Genomic DNA, 18,068 nt, shown 5'->3' with positions numbered 1-18,068 from the left:
CAGTGCTGTCTGGTTTGTATAAAATAAGTTATTTTAAATGATTTATACTTTTGCTTTAGATACTTAAGTACATTTTAGCAATTACATTAACTTTTGATACTGAAGTATATTTAAAACCAAATACGTTTAGACTTTTACTCAAGTAGGGTGATTTACTACTTTTACTTTAGTCATTTTCTATTAAAACCTGTTGGGGCTAGGGGGCAGTATTTTCACGGCCGGATGAAAAACGTACCCAATTTGAAAAGGTTATTACTCTGGCCCAGAAACTAGAATATGCATATTATTAGTAGATTTGGATAGAAAACACTCTGAAGTTTCTAAAACTGTTTGAATGGTGTCTGTAAGTATAACATAACTCATATGGCAGGCAAAAACCTGAGAAAAATACAAGCAGGAAATGAAAATCTTGTGGCTGTACTATTTTTAAGTCATTGCCAATGGAACACACAGTGACAAAGGATTCATTTTGCACTTCCTAAGGCTTCCACTAGATGTCAACAGTCTTTATAAAGTTGTTTGAAGCGTCTATGGCGAACAGAGACCAGATGAGAAGGAAGGGAAGTTGATGTCCCTGGGATGACGTCACTTCATTATTGCGTGTTCATGTGAGATGAGACCTTGTGTTCCAAACGTTTTTCAAGACACAGGAAAGGTCCGGTTGAAATATTACTGACATTTCACGTTAAAATGTATTTTTCTGAGCAGAGTACTCAGATTATTGCAAAGTGTGCTTTCCCAGTAAAGTTATTTTGAAATCTGTCAATGCGGTTGCATTCAGGAGATGTTAATCTATAATTCTTTGAATAACAGTTTAATATTTTATCCACGTTTTATAATGAGTATTTTTGTAAATTCACGGGGAGTTTTGGGGGAGATACATTTTCTCAACGTCACGCGCCGATGTAAAATGCTGTTTTTGGATATAAATATGAACTTGATTTAACAAAAAATGCATGTATTGTCTAACATAATGTCCAAGGATTGTCATCTGATGAAGATCACCAAAGGTTAGTGCTGCATTTAGCTGTGGTTTTGGTTTTTGTGACATATATGCTTGCTTTGAAAATGGCTGTGTGTAATGTTTTGTCTATGTACTGTCCTAACATAATCTAACTTTATGCTTTCACCATCAAGCCTCTTTGAAATCGGACAATGTGGTTGGATTAAGGAGATGTTTATCTTTCAAATGGTGTAAAATAGTTGATTGTTTGAGAAATGTAAATTATTAGATTTTTGCTGTTTTGAATTTCGCGCCATGTATCTTGTCAAGCAATCCCGTTACCGGGATAAGAACGGGAAGGGGTGGCCCCAAGAGGTTTTAAGGTATCTTTACTTTTACTTAAGTATGACAATTGGGTACTTTTTCCACTACTGCAACTTACTGAAAAAAATCTCCCACCCTTATAGAAACACTTCTTCCCTGGGTGTGCTCAAGAGCTCTGCCATGGGTGATTTAAAGCCTCCAGTCACTGCAGGGAGAGGGAGTGGGGAAATCTCTGCTGCTGCGCAAAGATACAAGGGATGAAAAAAAGCATCCTTTCATAATCTGGCACATGATTCGATTGGACAGAGTTTCAGATTACAATTCTGTTGAGTTGAAAGTGCCTGAAAAGGACTAACGATGAGGAGATGTGTGAACAAATTTAAGCTCAAGAGGGCTGCAATGTGTTATGCAACTGCAATGCACAGTGATTTATGATTATTCATCTGACTGACTACATCTAAAAGTGAATTTAAGGACATTGGTATCTGGCTCATAAAATGACACATAAGAAATCCAATATTACTCTGTTAGTTTCCATTTTATGCTGCATAAAATCAGATGAAATTGTGGTGAAAATTAAGTACCCGCAGAGTCACAATACATACATCAATGACGAAGCCAAACCTACTTTAATAGATTATCTCCTTTTCGTTCCAACACGACTGAGAGCCTGTGAGTGTCTTCTGATGTTTTAAAGCCTGCTTTGGTCAGAATGACCCAGTATTTGTGCTTTGGTCAGAATGTATTTGCAATGATCAGTATTCAAGTGATGTGGACGTGTAGCATATGTTGAACCATATGTTTGCAGTACAGTGCAAGGTGTTTGAATGCACTGCTGCAAGGCCCAGGAGTAAAAAAAACACCTCCTGAATAGAAAAAGAGTGAACATTTCATTAAAAACTTCTTTAGCCTCACTCATAAAAAAAAAAAGGAAAGTTCCAAGACCAACAAGCTGAGCTTCAAGACCTACACAAACATAAATTAAGACATTTCTGAGCAACAGCTATTTTTGGTGCCACAAATGTGGGACCAAATGGGATGTGATAATTTTGATGTTCTGCTGGAAAAAAAACTGCCAAAAATGAAGATGTTATACCATTGCTGAATGTGATACCAAATGTATAATGATCTAGTGGACCAAATGCTAAGAAATTATATAATGCTAATACCTATCTCTGTATTTCTATAAATGAATCTTTAGAGATGAATCAAGAGATTGATCATTTTGTTGACTAAACTTTTGAGAAAATAATAGGTACATGTTATTCTCCTCATTTGTAGCATATTCTGATAACACGTATAATTTATGTCAAAACCTTTGTTGTGCAAGATATATTGTACTTGAATCCAATCAGCAAAATACATAATATGAGTTTAGGATTAAGTTATCAAATGTTTCAGTGATGGAAAGTAAACAACTGGATAAGACATTCTCTCATTTGAAATAGATGCAATCATTAAAAAAGCAAATTAAGTAGGTTTCAAAACAGGGGTAAAAGTGCTGATAAGCTTTCCCCATCACACGTATTTGTTATTATTTACAAAGTGCTGGCCAAGAGAGAACATTGGAGTGGGAAAATGAGAGAAATGGCAAGTTGTTTGTTCATTAGAGATGGTGTCATGTGCAGTGCTATATCAACCTCATGCACCCTCTGGGCCTAGTATGCAACATGATCAGATAATGAGTTGGGTGCTTGGGAGAAGGAACTGTAACTGTAACCTCACTTCCAAAGAAAACATTACTCCAATTCCAGACCTACATTACCCACATATCATTTGATTAGAGAAGCTTTACATACTTACTGAAATAATGTGATTAGAACAGCTTTCTGTGCCCATAGGGGGCAGAGTGAATGACTTTGGAATTTTGGAAAAGCAAATTAAGAATATTGAACAGGGTGGACTTGACCACTTTGATGGACTACACCACAATTCAGTGTAAATCCCCATTCCCCTACCACTTGGAAAGTTGAAATAAGGATATTTAGCTTGATGTGCTACACAGGGTAATTCATTGTATTGTAGGGCAGACAAACCCTGGGGATTCTCTGTTTATTTCCATGCCCCACCAAAATTGCATGTATCATTCAAGTAGGGACGGATTGAGTTAAAAATCATAAATCGTTGTCTTTTAAATAGTTGCTACATCATGGCTCCCCTCGTCAGAAAATTGATAAATGGTTTATGGCTTACTCCGAGACATTACCAAGACACATAAACCTTCATGGAGTCGTTAATCATGTTTTTCCTGTAGATCCATAGCCTATCTGGGGGAGGGTCAAAGGAATGTTAGTTATTTACCTTTATTTCAACAGGTAAGTCATATTGAGACTAAAGTCTCTTTTACAAATGAGCCCTGGACAATACAAAAACAAGTATAGATAAACATACAGGCAAGTATAGATAAACATACATATTAAAATACACATTAAGATCCATAACACAGTCAATTAAAACAAACACATTATTCATTATAAAAATCCTGTGTCGGTTGTCTGTATTGCCCTAGGGACATCAAAGCATCCAATCAAAACGTATTTTGGAGATTATTCCAAACATTGGGTGCAAGTAAATTAAAGGCAAATTTACTGAACTCTGTAGACACCAGAGGAGTCTCCAAAGTTAACCAACCCTGTGAACGGGTTTGATAACTTGTCATTTTAAATCTTAACAGTGATATCAGGTAAGTGGGAAGCTTATGGAGCAGGGCTTTGTAAACAAAAATAGTGTAATGATGTGATGTACGTGACTTTAAGCCATGGATCCAAGGTTCATGATACTATTATGATACCCGTGCATAAAGTAATAGTCTGATTATGTCAGAAATGGTCAGAATGATGTACAGTGTATTCGGGAAAGCATTCAGACCCCTTGACTTTTTCCACATTTTGTTAGGTTACAGCCTCATTCTAAAATTGAATAAAAATAAAATGTCTTATTAATCTACACACATTACCCCCTAATGACAAAGCAAAAACAGCGTTTTAGAAATGTTTGCTAATTTATAAAAATTAAAAAAAAATGAAAATTCACATTTACATATGTATTTAGACCTTTTACTCAGTACTTTGTTGAAGGGCCTTTGCCACCTTTGGTATCTTCTCTTCAGATCCTCTCAAGCTCTGTCAGGTTGGATGGGGAGCGTTGCTGTACAGCTATTTTCAGGTCTCTCCAGAGATGTTCAATCGGGTTGAAGTCTGGGCTCTGGCAGGGCCACTCAAGGACATTCAAAGACGTTTCCCGAAGCCACTCCTGCGTTGTCTTGGCTGTGTGCTTAGGGTTGTTGTCCTGTTGCAAGGTGAACTTTCGCCCGAGTGTGAGGTCCCAAGCATTCTGGAGCAGGGTTATATCAAAGATCTCTCTGTACTTTGCTCCGTTCATCTTTCCCTCAATCCTGACTAGTCTCCCAGTCCATGCCTCTGAACAACATCTCCACAGCATGATGCTGCCACCACCATGCTTCACCGTAGGGATGGTACCAGGTTTCCTCCAGACATGACGCTTGGCATTCAGGCCAAAGAGTTCAATCTTGGTTTCATCAGACCAGAGAATCTTGTTTCTCATGGTCTGAGAGTCTTTTGGCAAAATCCAAGCGGGCTGTCATGTGCCTTTTACTGAGGAGTGGCTTCTGTCTGGCCACTCTACCATAAAGGCCTGACTGGTGGAGTGTTGCAGAGATGGTTGTCCTTCTGGAAAGTTCTCTCATCTCCACAGAGGAACTCTAGAGCTCTCTCAGAGTGACCATCGAGTTGTTTGTCACCTCCCTGATCAAGGCCATTCTCCCCCGATTGCTCAGTTTGGCTGGGCGGACAGCTCTAGGAAGAGTCTTGATGGTTCCAAACTTCTTCTATTTAAGAATTATGGAGGCCAATGTGTTCTTGGAGACCATCAATGCTGCAGAAATGTTTTGGTACCCTTCCAGAGATCTGTGCCTCAACACAATCCTGACTCGGCGCTCAAGGGACAATTCCTTCGACCTCATGGTTTGGTTTTTGCTCTGATGTGCACTGTCAACAGTGGGACCTTATATAGACAGGTGTGTGACTTTCCACATAATGTCCAATCAATTGAATTTACCACAGGTGGACTCCAATGAAGTTGTAGAAACATCTCAAGGACGATCAATGGAAACAGGATGGACATGAGTTCAATTTCGAGTCTCATATCAAAGTCTCAATACTTATTTTTAATACATTTGCAAACATTTCTAATAACCAGTTTTCACTTTGTCATTATGGGGAATTGTGTGTAGATTTCTGAGGATTTTTATGTATTTAATATATTTTAGAATAAGACTGTAATGTAACAAAATGTAGAAAAAGTCAAGAGCACTGTATGTAATAGTAAAGATTATTCAGAGCAAAAAAGGGATCAAACTGGTAAATGGAAGAAAGAAACAATGTGAGAATGTTCTCCGTTTTGTATCTGTTCATCTTGGGACTGTATTTGGAGTGCTAATGAACAAAACACCTGGGAGATTTGATCGTATTCATTGAATATATAAAAATATACACTATATAGAAAAGTATGTGGATACCCTTTCAAGTTAGTGAATTCGGCTAGATCAGCCACACCCATTGCTGACAGGTGTATAAAATCGAGGACACAGCCATGCAATCTCCATAGACAAACATTGGCAGTAGAATGGCCCGTACTAAAGAGCTCAGTGGCTTTCAACGTGGCACTGTCATAGGATGCCACCTTTCCAACAAGTCAGTTCGTCAAAAGTCTGCCCTGCTAGAGCTTACCCGGTGAACTGTAAGTGCTGTTATTGTGAAGTGGAAACATCTAGGAGCAGCAACACGTCAGCCGTGAAGTGGTAGGACACACAAACTCACAGAACGGGACCGCCAAGTGCTGAAGCGCGTAAAAATCGTCTGTCCTCGGTTGCAACACTTACTACTGGTGTTTACATTCCTATTGGTCATGTAGTATATACAGTGGGGGAAAAAAGTATTTGATCCCCTGCTGATTTTGTACGTTTGCCCACTGATAAAGAAAAGATCAGTCTATAATTTTAATGGTAGGTTTATTTGAACAGTGAGAGACAGAATAACAACAAAAATATTCAGAAAAATGCATGTAAAAAATTGTATAAATTGATTTGCATTTTAATGAGGGAAATAAGTATTTCAGGTTGGTCACATTTGATCTGGTCATAGGTTAAAATACTATCACTGTCCTGGAATTCACCTAACAACCATTGATAATGTTCTCAGCAGAGGTGTCGACTTGAGTCACATGACTTGGACTCAAGTCAGACTCGAGTCACAAATATGATGACTTGCAACGACTTTGACTTCAACACCAATGACTTGAGCCTTTTGACTCGAATTGACTTGATACCCTCCCCATGCCCAAATATAAAAAATGCTGCTATTAAAAAAGTGGGCAATGCATCAACTCTTCATTTAACGGTTTGAATCGGACAGCAGCCAATCAAATTGTGCAAGCTGACAAAAAGTTGCGCGTGGTTGTGCAGAGGAATGTCGGCGGGTGAATTCAGATGGAGGCCTTGGAAAGATGATACCCCAAATTATTATTTTCAGATATAAAGACCACGCTGAGGTCAACAGAAAACGGATTGCAACTTGCAAAACATGCGGGAAGAAAATTACAGACAGAGGCGCAACAACTTCCAACTTGTTCGACATTTGAAGCTGCACAAAGAACGGTAAGTCGTGGCTAGTATAACCAACAGCTATATATAACTTTGCTAGTGCAGCATGTAGGCTAACGTAACATTAAATCAATGAGCCTTCACACAGTCAGTCATTGCACCCAAGATTGCGCTACAGCTGGCTAGTGCTAAGACTTGAGACTTACTTGTGACTTGTAAAACAATTACTTGGTCCCACCTCTGGTTCTCAGTGCTGTGTGTATCAACTCTACCTTGTAGAGACGGTTTGGAGAGATGATGCACATCTCTACTGGTTTGGAGTGTCATACACTCCACCCCTCCTGCCATCTGACTGCACCTGTTCATAATCTGTAATACATTACGTACAGGGAAGGGACTTCATCACCCACTGGAGACTTGAAGACAGAACCTCACCCAGAGAGCTGTGCATGTCAGAAATACAGTGTAGACATTGTTAATGTTGGAAATTACTACTGTAGCCGGAAACGGCAGATTTTCTTTATGGAATATCTACATAGGCGTACAGAGGCCCATTATCAGCAAACATCACTCCTGTGTTCCAATGGCACGTTGTTAGCTAATCCAAGTTTATCATTTTAAAAGGCTAATTGATCATTAGAAAAACCTTTTGCAATTGTTAGCACAGCTGAAAACTGTTGATCTGATTAAAGAAGCAACAAAACTGGTCTTCTTTAGACTAGTTGAGTATCTGGAGCATCATCATTTGTGGGTTCGATTACAGGCTCAAAATGGCCAGAATCAAAGAACTTTCTTCTGGAACTCATCAGTCTATTCTTGTTCTGAGAATTGAAGGCTATTCCATGTGAGAAATTGACAAGAAACTGAAGATCTCGTACAACTCTGTGTACTACTCCCTTCACAGAACAGCACAAACTGGAACTAACCAGAATAGAAAGAGGAGTGGGAGGCCCCGGTGCACAACTGAGCAAGAGGACAAGTACATTAGAGTGTCTAGTTTGAGAAACAGACACCTCACAAGTCCTCAATTGACAGCTTCATTAAACAGTACCCGTAAAACACCAGTCTCAACGTCAACAGTGAAGAGGCGATTTCAGGATGCTGGCCTTCTGGCAGAGTTGCAAAGAAAAAGCCATATCTCAGACTGGCCAATAAATAGAAAAGATTAAGATGGTCAAAATAACACAGACACTGGACAGAGGAAGATTGGAAAAAAGTGATATGGACAGACAAATCTCAGTTTTAAAAAACATGCTGGAGGAGTGCTTGACACCATCAGTCAAACCCGGTGGAGGCAATGTGATGGTCTGGGGGTGCTTTGGAGGTGGTAAAGTGGGAGATTTGTACAGGGTAAAAGGGATCTTGAAGAAGGAAGGCTTACACTCCATTTTGCAACGCCATGCCATACCCTGTGGACGGCGCTTAATTCAAGCCAATTTCCTCCCTCAACAGGACAATGACCCAAAGCACAGCTCCAAACTATGAAATAACTATTTAGGGAAGAAGCAGTCAGCTGGTATTCTGTCTATAATGGAGTGGCCAGCACAGTCACCAGATCTCAACCCTATTAAGCTGTTGTGGGAGCAGCTTGACCGTATGGTACGTAAGAAGTGCCCATCAAGCCAATCCAATTTAAGGGAAGTGGTTCAGGAAGCATGGGGTGAAATCTCTTCAGATTACCTCAACAAATAGACAACTAGAATGCCAAAGGTCTCAAAGGTTGTAATTGCTGCAAATGGAGGATTCTTTGAAGAAAGCAAAGTTTGAAGGACACAATTATTATTTCAATTAAAAATCATTATTTATAACCTTGTCAACTTCTTGACTATGTTTCCTATTCATTTTGCAACTAATTTCATGTATGTTTTCATGGAAAACAAGGAGATTTCTAAGTGACCCCAAACTGTTGAACGGTAGTGTATATGTTTAATCCATTTTGAATTTCAACATTTACACATTTTCTACTACTTATCAACTAATCTTAACATCCCAGTGCAGTCAAAAACATGTGTTTTATATATTTTTCAACAGTATGAGTTTGGAATAATACTGTGAAATTGTGAAAAGGATGATAATGCTCTTTTTAGTGTAAGAGTTGTTGGAAAAGGCCACCTGAAATGTTGACCTGTTTTGGTGGGATGGAGTTTTGGCCTGACAGGTGACATCATCAAATCAAATTTGTCACATGCGGCGAATACAACAGGTGTAGACCTTACAATAAAATGCTTACTTACACACCCTTAATCAACAACGCAGTTTAAGAAATACAGTTGATAAAATATTTACTAAATAAACTAAAGTAAAATGAATATAATCAATCAAAAAGTAACACAAGATAGGTACATAACAATAACGAGGCTATATACAGCGGGTACCGGTACCCGAGTCAATGTGCGTGGGTACAGGATAGTTGAGGTAATTTGTAAAGTGACTATGCATAGATAATAAACAGCGAGTAACAGCAGTGTAAAAACAAAGGGGGGAGGGGGTTTAGGGGGGTTCAATGTAGTCCGGGAAGCTAGTTGATTAGTTGTTCAGCAGTCTTATGGCTTGGGGGTAGAAGCTGTTAAGGAGCCTTTTGGTCCTAGTCTTGGCGCCCTGGTACCACTTCCCGTGCGGTAGCAGAGAGAACAGTCTATGGCTTGGGTGACTGGAGTCTTTGACAATTTGGTAAATTAATGAATAGACCAATAAGAAAGAGAGTTCCAAACTCTGCCAATAATAGCTAGTTTTCAGTTTTCCCCTCCCCACTCAGATCACTCACAGACAGTCCTAGAAAAATTCCTGCTTGAGAAATTGCTCTTTCCTTAGTAGCTATTTTTGTTTATTTTTTATTTATTTATTTTATTTTTACCATTTTAATTGAAAACAATCACAGAAATTGCTATCCATAAATGATTTGATATTGAGATAAAAATGGCTGCATTAACATTTCAGTGCATACTGTAGCGGTGCTCAAACAAGACAAAGTGATATTCAAGTACTGGACCGACCATTTAATATAATTGCCACAGCCATGCGGTGTCATACTGTACTGTCACTAACCTATAGGAAGAGGTCAACTGTAGAGCACATTTCCCAAATCTCATGTAGAAAACATTAGCCAATGTGTTGTCTGTAAAAAAAGGTAATTAACCCTTTTATTGACATTTCAGTGTTGTTTAAGAAGGCAATGTTTTGTGGGCCGGTGCTGCCACAACCATGCAATTTACTTTGTATATTAGATAGTCGTGTTGACCATTTTTACTTTAACTTTCATAAGAGTTTGAGCATGTCAATTGAGACCAAGCAAGAATGCAGTCCTAAATGAGCATCAATGGTATTTGAAGGGAATCATTAAATTGTTTAATCTACATGTTTGATGAGGTTTAGCATCAATTGTTTCCTGTTTGATATCTCTAAATGACAACAAATGTGGTTCCCTACATGGACCTTTCCCCCACTCCTCCTTTGTGGAGCTGACAGAAGATAATTATATATCTTCAACCTAATTAACAGACATGGTTAAATGAGTTGGAGGCTACCTGTTGCCAGGAATCTAAAACAATTGCCTATGCCAAACTGCTCAGCTAGGGCACTGCAAAAAAATTACTAAAAATAACTTGGAACTTGGAACAAAACAAGAACAATGGGACGTCGAGTTAATTTATCTCCACAATTGATAGCACTGGTGTTGCGTTGGACCATGAAATTGTCATTTGTTCTGCAAGCATTACATAAAATGAGAGTTCAGGGCTATGTGTTGTCAGAGAGCAGAATTTTACTTGCAATTTGACAAAATCCCCATGGAGATCCATTTCAAATAAAAATGTAAGGGATGCAGGAGAGTACATGCTCATACAGAGCCACGTCTCCAGAGTGGAAAATGAAACGACAGGCAAATCCATGATGCAGGATGAAAAACTCTGGATAGCGCTGAGTAGATTTATCATGCAATGTCACTCGCCATGTGTGTCTGTGCATGTGTGTGTGTGTATGCGAGCGGGGTGTGAGTATGTGGGCAAACAGTATTAAGCAAAATAATGTAACCAACGTGAGAGATTACATTCTGCGACTTGCTTAAAACCATAAGAGAGGGAGAAAAGACGGCCTGGCAAAGAGATTATTCCCGAGCTGTAATTTGAAAGCAACAGAAGTAGAGTGGAAAAACACCTGCCACATCGACAGCAGCAGCAGAACAGGTTAGAGAGGCGGCAGCAGCATAGCCCGGCTGCTTCTGGAAGGAGAGAAACGGAGACAGAGCCACTGCACATAGCAAACAACAAACTAACAGGGTCCTTTCACTGACATCCTGCCCTTCATGCAGACTGTACTTAGCTAGCATAGGAGGAGGGATGAAGAAGCCAGAGTAAAGCCATCAGCAAAAGGAAACGCATCGGTCCCAGAGCCATATGTAACAGTCACTTTTATGATGCCACTACGCTCCAAAGGAGAGAGAGTAAAGGAGGTGGGGGTGTGCAATGAGACGGACGAGCTGTTTACATTGACAGGAAGAAAATAAAACAGAAACAAAACAGAACCAATCCTGAGAAACCAAAATAAACTGCAAGTAAAAGCACATACAGTGAAGCTGTACCCCAGCAGGCATCCCAGCCAATCAAGAGAGAGGAATTGGAGATGGAGGAGAGGTTTTTAGGTTAGTGTGGAGTGGATCCCTTTGCTGGTTTACGTACAGCACGGTGACATATACTGACCTGAGCGGGAGACAGCACTAGTTGCGGTGGGTTCAATAATTGCTACAGGAAAAAAGGGGGAAAGAAGGGAAAAAGAGGACATTCATGTATTATTAACAGAATGGAGACGCAAAAGAAAATAATAATCCACATTCAAGGACAAAGGACAGGGAATGAAGACAAAACTACCCATGCCTAAGGTCTGTCGTTTCTGTGGTAAGCTGTAAACTAAATATGCTTATCAACAACATATCCCTTCCCTTAGGTCTGAATGGTGAAGGCCACTGCTGAGCTTCTCAAAATGTTCTTAGACTGAGTCCATATGGAGCTCATCAAACTTCCTTGTCCTGAGATTATAAACTACTGACCGTCTCTCGCTTTGATGCGTGGAATCAAACTTGGCTCAATTAACAATCATAATTACATCTGCACCTTGTGGCAGCCGTTTAATCATATTGATGTAATTTGATTTTCACTTTAATATCACGCAACTCTCCCCATTTCTTGTTCTCCTTTTTTTGGAGTCTGCCTTAAGAATGAGGAGAGAGAGAAAAAAAATCCTCTTTGATCCCTCTGAGGGGGAAGTGAATCCCAATCTGATTACCTTATGAACTCATTTCAAACTGAGCGGGCGGTGGCATTTGGGGAATCGAATAATGTGACATCCTGAAATGTCCACATCCACCATCTTGGAAAAACAGTCATACCCGATGTGTCTATTAAAGGTCTTCCTCTTTATAAATTTCAAACGTTCATATTTACATAACTATACGAAAAAATATATGTATTTTGTGTCGTTTTTGGCATTAAAGGTCCTATGCAGCCATTTTTATCTCAATATCAAACCATTTCTGGGTAACAATTAAGTAACTTACTGTGATTGCTCTACTACACTAGCTTCCAACATACCTAACTTTGCTGTTAAAATATAAAAACATGAGATACCAAACCCATTCACAAGCTTGGTTAACTCTTGAGGTTCCTTGGGTCTCCACCGAACTATGCAAATACACTTTTAGTTTTAAAGCACCTCATTGCTGGAACTACAAAATACATAACAATTGGATGTTCTGGTGCCGCTAAAGCAATTTAAAATATTGATTGGGGACTTTCTTACTGAGTAAGGTAATAGTTTTTCTTGAAAAGAATTGTGTTGTGCTGTATTTTACTTGTTCTATATTGTTTTCCATTTTTTATTTTGTCTATTAAATTGTATATGTAGGACTCTGTTGTGAAAGAGACCCTGGTCTCAATAGTGACTCAATTGTGACTCAAACCTCTCCCAGACAAAAATTGCTTCTTTTTTGATAGGACTGTGTGGGAGAGGTTTGAGTGGGGAGGGGAAAAATGAAAATGTGCTGTTACTGGCAGGGAGGATTGGAACTCCCTTACTTATTGGTCTATTAAGTAATTTACTGCATGGTGATGTCACCATGGAAAGACAAAACTCCCTCCCACCAAAACAGGCATTCATTTCAGTCTTTTCAAACAGCTCTTACACTAAATTTCACAATTTCACTGTATTATTCCAACCTCAGTGTGGAAATATATATAAAACACAGAAAATTGTGTTTTTGACTGCACTGGGCCTTTAAACATTGTACATACAGTTTATTGATGCCAATGGTTGAAGCTTTGCAGTGCTGTTACAGTATCATATTGTGTTAAATATATTCAACACATAGGATCTAGTCTATTATTTCAAATATTTTTACAAAAGAAACCACGCCTTAGGGTGTTTACACTCTTGCTCCCTTTCAAACAATTTGTTGTGCAGTGTGAACACTCCAAAGAAACTAAGGATCTCGAGAGGTGGTCTGAGTTCGGTTCGCTTGAATTCCGCAGGTTCTCCCCAGGTTCTCTTATCATTATTCCCACACCACACACTAGACTACTACAAACACGTTTCCCCTGCCATAACCCCTTACATTGGTGCCACAAAAGAGAAAGGATGATGATGTGCAGGTTCGCAGAAAAAACGTGTGCTGTTTTTGGATATTGATTAGCGATTGTCAAGAATGCACAGACATTTTTTTGTTCAGATTATTGGTTTGCAATATGTGATCTATATGCTATAAGGGCTTCATAATCTGTTTATTCGATTGTGGGGTTTGAATAGTGTGAAAAGACAACAACATATTTGATGAGAATCACTACATACACTGAGAAAAAAGAGTTCCAAAAGGGTTCTTCAGCTGTCCCCATAGGGGAACCACTTTGGTTCCAGGTAGAACCCTTTTTTGTTCCAGGAAGAACTATTCTGGGTTCCATGTAGAACCCTCTGTGTAATAGAGGACCTGGAACCAAAATGGTTCTACCTGGAACCAAAAAGGGTTCTTCAAAGGGTTATCCTATGGGCAGGGTTGGGTAGGTTACTTTCTAAATGTAATCGATTTCAGTTACTAGTTACCAGTCCAAAATTGTAATCAGTAACGTAACTTTTGGATTACCCAAACTCAGTAACGTAATCTGATTACATTCGGTTACTTTTAGATTACTTTCCCCTTAAGAGACATCAGAACTAGACAAAAATGTATGTTACCAACTGAACGACATCTATTGCAAGATAAATCAATGTTAAAGTTTACATAGCTGGCCATATATGGATATTACAATGTACTTTATCGGTTGGTTATGTAGGCGTCTTCTAATCCATTGCTTCCTACTACAAATAATACAATTAAATTATATCAAAGTCTATTATATCAAAGTCTATCAGAATTCCAGTCATTCCAATAAATGTTATCATTTGTTTTTCAACAGGACAATGACCCAACACACCTCCAGGCTGTGTGAGGGCTATTTGATCCAAGAAGGAGAGTGATGGAGTGCTGAATCAGATGACCTGGACTCCACAATCACCCGACCTCAACCCGGTTGAGATGGTTTGGGATGAGTTGGCCCGAAGACTGAGGGAAAAGCAGCCAACAAGTGCTCAGCATATGTGGGAACTCCTTCAAGACTGTTGGGAAAGCATTCCAGGTGAAGCTGGTTGAGAGAATGCCAAGAGTGTGCAAAGATGTCATCAAGGTAAAAGGGTGGCTACTTTGAAGAATCTCAAATATAAAATATATTTGTTTAGCACTTTTTTGGTTACTACATGATTCCATGTGTTATTTCATAGTTTTCATGTCTTCACTATTATTCTACAATGTAGAAAATAGTAAAAATATTTTTTTAAACTTGAATGAGTAGGTGTGTCAAGACTTTTCACTGGTACTGTGTATATATATACAGTTGAAGTCGGAAGTTTACATACACCTCAGTCAAATACATTTAAACTCAGTTTTTCACAATTCCTGACATTTAATCCTAGTAGACATTCCCTGTCTTAGGTCAGTTAGGATCACCACTTTATTGTGAAATGTGAAACGTCAGAATAATAGTAGAGAGAATGATTGATTTCAGCTTTTATTTCTTTCATCACATTCCCAGTCTGTCAGAAGTTTACATACAATCAATTAGTATTTGGTAGCATTGCCTTCAATTGTTTAACTTGGGTCAAACGTTTTGGGTAGCTTTCCACAAGCTTCCCACAATAAGTTGGGTGAATTTTGGCCCATTCCTCCTGACAGAGATGGTGTAACTGAGTCAGGTTTGTAGGCCTCCTTGCTCGCAAACGCTTTTTCAGTTCTGCCCACAAATGTTCTATAGGATTGAGGTCAGGGCTTTGTGATGGCCAATCCAATACCTTGACTTTGGTGTCCTTAATCCATTTTGACACAACTTTGGAAGTATGCTTGGGGTCATTCTCCATTTGGAAGACCCATTTGCGACCAATCTTTAACTTCCTGACTGATGTCTTGAGATGTTGCTTCAATATATCCACATACTTTTTCTTCCTCATGATGCCATCTATTTTGTGAAGTGCACCAGTCCCTCATGCAGCAAAAAGCACCCCAACAACATGATGCTGCCACCCCCATGCTTCACGGTTGGGATGGTGTTCTTTGGCTTGCAAGCCTTCCCCTTTTTCCTCCAAACATAACGATGGTCAATATGGCCAAACAGTTCTATTTTTGTTTCATCAGACCAGAGGACATTTCTCCAAAAAGTACGATTTTTGTCCCCATGTGCAGTTGCAAACAGTAGTCTGGCTTTTTTATGGCTGTTTTGGAGCAGTGGCTTCTTCCTTGCTGCGCAGCCTTTCAGGTTATGTCGATATAGGACTCGTTTGACTGTGGATATAGATACTTTTGTACCTGTTTCCTCCAGAATCTTCACAAGGTCCTTTGCTGTTGTTCTGGGACTGATTTGCACTTTTCGCACCAAAGTACGTTCATCTCTAGGAGACAGAACGTGTCTACTTCCTGAGCGGTATGATGGTGTTTATACTTGCGTACTATTGTTTGTACAGATGAACGTGGTACCTTCAGGCGTTTGGAAATTGCTCTCAAGGATGAACCAGACTTGTGGCGGTCTACAATTTTTTTCTGAGGTCTTGGCTGATTTATTTTGATTTTCTCATGATGTCAAGCAAAGAGGCACTGAGTTTGAAGGTAGGCCTTGAAATACATCCACAGGTACACCTCCAATTGACTCAAATGATGTCAAATTAGCCTATCAGAAGCTTGTGAAGCCATGACATAATTTTCTGGAATTTTCCAAGCTGTTTAAAGGCACAGTCAACTTAGTGTATGTGTAACGCCCTGGCCATAGAGAGGTTTTTTTTGTTCTTTATTTTGGTTAGGCCAGGGTGTTACATTGGGTGGGCGTTCTATGTTTTGTTTCTATGTGTTTGTATTTCTTTGTTTTGGGCCGTGTGTGGCTCCCAAATCAGGCACAGCTGTAGTTCGTTGCTGTTGATTGGGAGTCACACATAAGTGCATGTTTTTCCGTTGGGGTTTTGTGGGTAATTGTTTCTGTTCAGTGTGTTAGCTGTCAGTACTGTTTAGCTGTCGGTTGTTTCTTGTTTTGTAGTTATATAGTGTTCTTTCTGAATTAAATTATGAACACTAACTCCGCTGCACCTTGGTCTTCTTCCGACGACAGACGTTACAGTATGTAAACTTCTGACCCAGTGGAATTGTGATACAGTGAATTAAAAGTGAAATAATATGTCTGTAATTATATAATTTATAAATCCAAAAATCCAAGTTTGAGCATGTGTCCATTAGGTCTATGGATTTTTTATTTTTTTATTAGCATGAATTAGATTGAACAATAAAAGCCCCACTTGTATTCCATAGGCTGGGATCCACACCATGCAGCTGTTGCAAGAGCATATTATTTACTGGCTGTCTACTGGTTTCAAAAACAATGATTGATAGGCAGCTTAAACTTCTTGAACTCAACCATTATTGGGTTCAAATACACATCTAGATTTGTGAACAGCCATCCACAACAACCACTATCCGTGAGTTGCAAATAGCTAAATGAGAGAGCAGCAGTGTGATTCAAATCAATGCGCTATGTAGATATCAATAATAAGTGGTATCGTATCGCTGTTGATTAAACCACTGCTGTCAACCTTAACTCCTAGCGTTTATTCAAGTTGGATAATCTTTGGATGCCGACATCAGTCGCACAATTGGAAGACATAGCTTGTACTGTAGCCTACAAAAGCCTATGCCTGCTCATTTCCCGCTATCAAACAAACACATTTGGTGTGTCATCATAGTGGTCTCTGACTTGTGGTCAGACTCGTTCAGGTGGAACAAACTTAACCTTGTGCCTTTTTTCAATGATTTGAATGTCATTGAGATAAGAGAAGTGTCAAAGATTTTTTTTCCGCAAACATCCTTTCTGAATTTAAAAGTCATCCAAGAAGTAATCATCTAGTTTTCCAAAAGTATATGTAATCTGATTACAATATTTTAGCTGGTAACGTAACAGATTACAGTGTCTGTTTTTGTAATCCATTACTCCCCAACCCTGCCTATGGGGACAACTGAATAAACCTTTTAGGTCCTCGATAGCAGCTTTTTTTCTAAGAATGTAGGGTACAAAATCAATTATAGTGCCAGTAGAATACATTGGGTGTACAATTTAAGTACAGAATTATTTAATATGCAGTTATTCTTCTGCTATTTATTCTGTTACCAATAATATTTATATATTAATATTATCTTCTGATTACAATTATTATGTGAATACAAAATTATTGTGTGAATACAAATATAACTGAGTTATTGAGCTTTTTTATACCCCAGAGTTTAAAGAGGACTGAGATCGATTATTTTAACCCAATAAGGCTGTTTTCACATATAGTCCTCTTTAAAAGAACAAATCTCAGTCCTCTTTAAAGTGAACTCTGGGTAAAAAAAAGGCTAAATAACTCCGTTTTCTTTGTATTCACACAATAATTGTGTATTCATATAATTGTATATTCACAGATATACCAACGTACTTTGGAAGCTAATAGATTTAATTTAGCTAAAAGATTAGACATACTAATTATAACCAGAAGATAATATTAACATGTAAATATTATTGACAACATAATAAATAGCATACGTAAGGAATAATCAACAAAGGGCTATGTGTTCTCTGGAAAGTAATGAACTCC

General features: G+C 38.8%; 1 protein-coding gene across 2 annotated transcripts in view; it reads right to left on the bottom strand.

Annotated features, from left to right (window-relative positions):
- negr1 (neuronal growth regulator 1) overlaps positions 1-18,068 on the bottom strand; it is a 449,973-nt gene that overhangs the window by 83,419 nt on the left and 348,486 nt on the right. The window contains exon 7 of one of the 2 annotated variants that reach the window (XM_014215672.2): positions 11,582-11,623. The exons of the other annotated variant lie outside the window; for it this stretch is intronic. Within the exon in view, the coding sequence (XP_014071147.1) occupies positions 11,582-11,623 (42 nt within the window). The remainder of the gene's footprint in view (positions 1-11,581; positions 11,624-18,068) is intronic. 2 annotated transcript variants of the gene reach the window in all.

The sequence above is a fragment of the Salmo salar genome, chromosome ssa10 (assembly GCF_905237065.1).
Source record: "Salmo salar chromosome ssa10, Ssal_v3.1, whole genome shotgun sequence".
NCBI lineage: Eukaryota > Metazoa > Chordata > Actinopteri > Salmoniformes > Salmonidae > Salmo > Salmo salar.
Note: the sequence above shows the minus strand (reverse complement) of the source record. Positions and strands in the feature narration are given on the sequence as shown.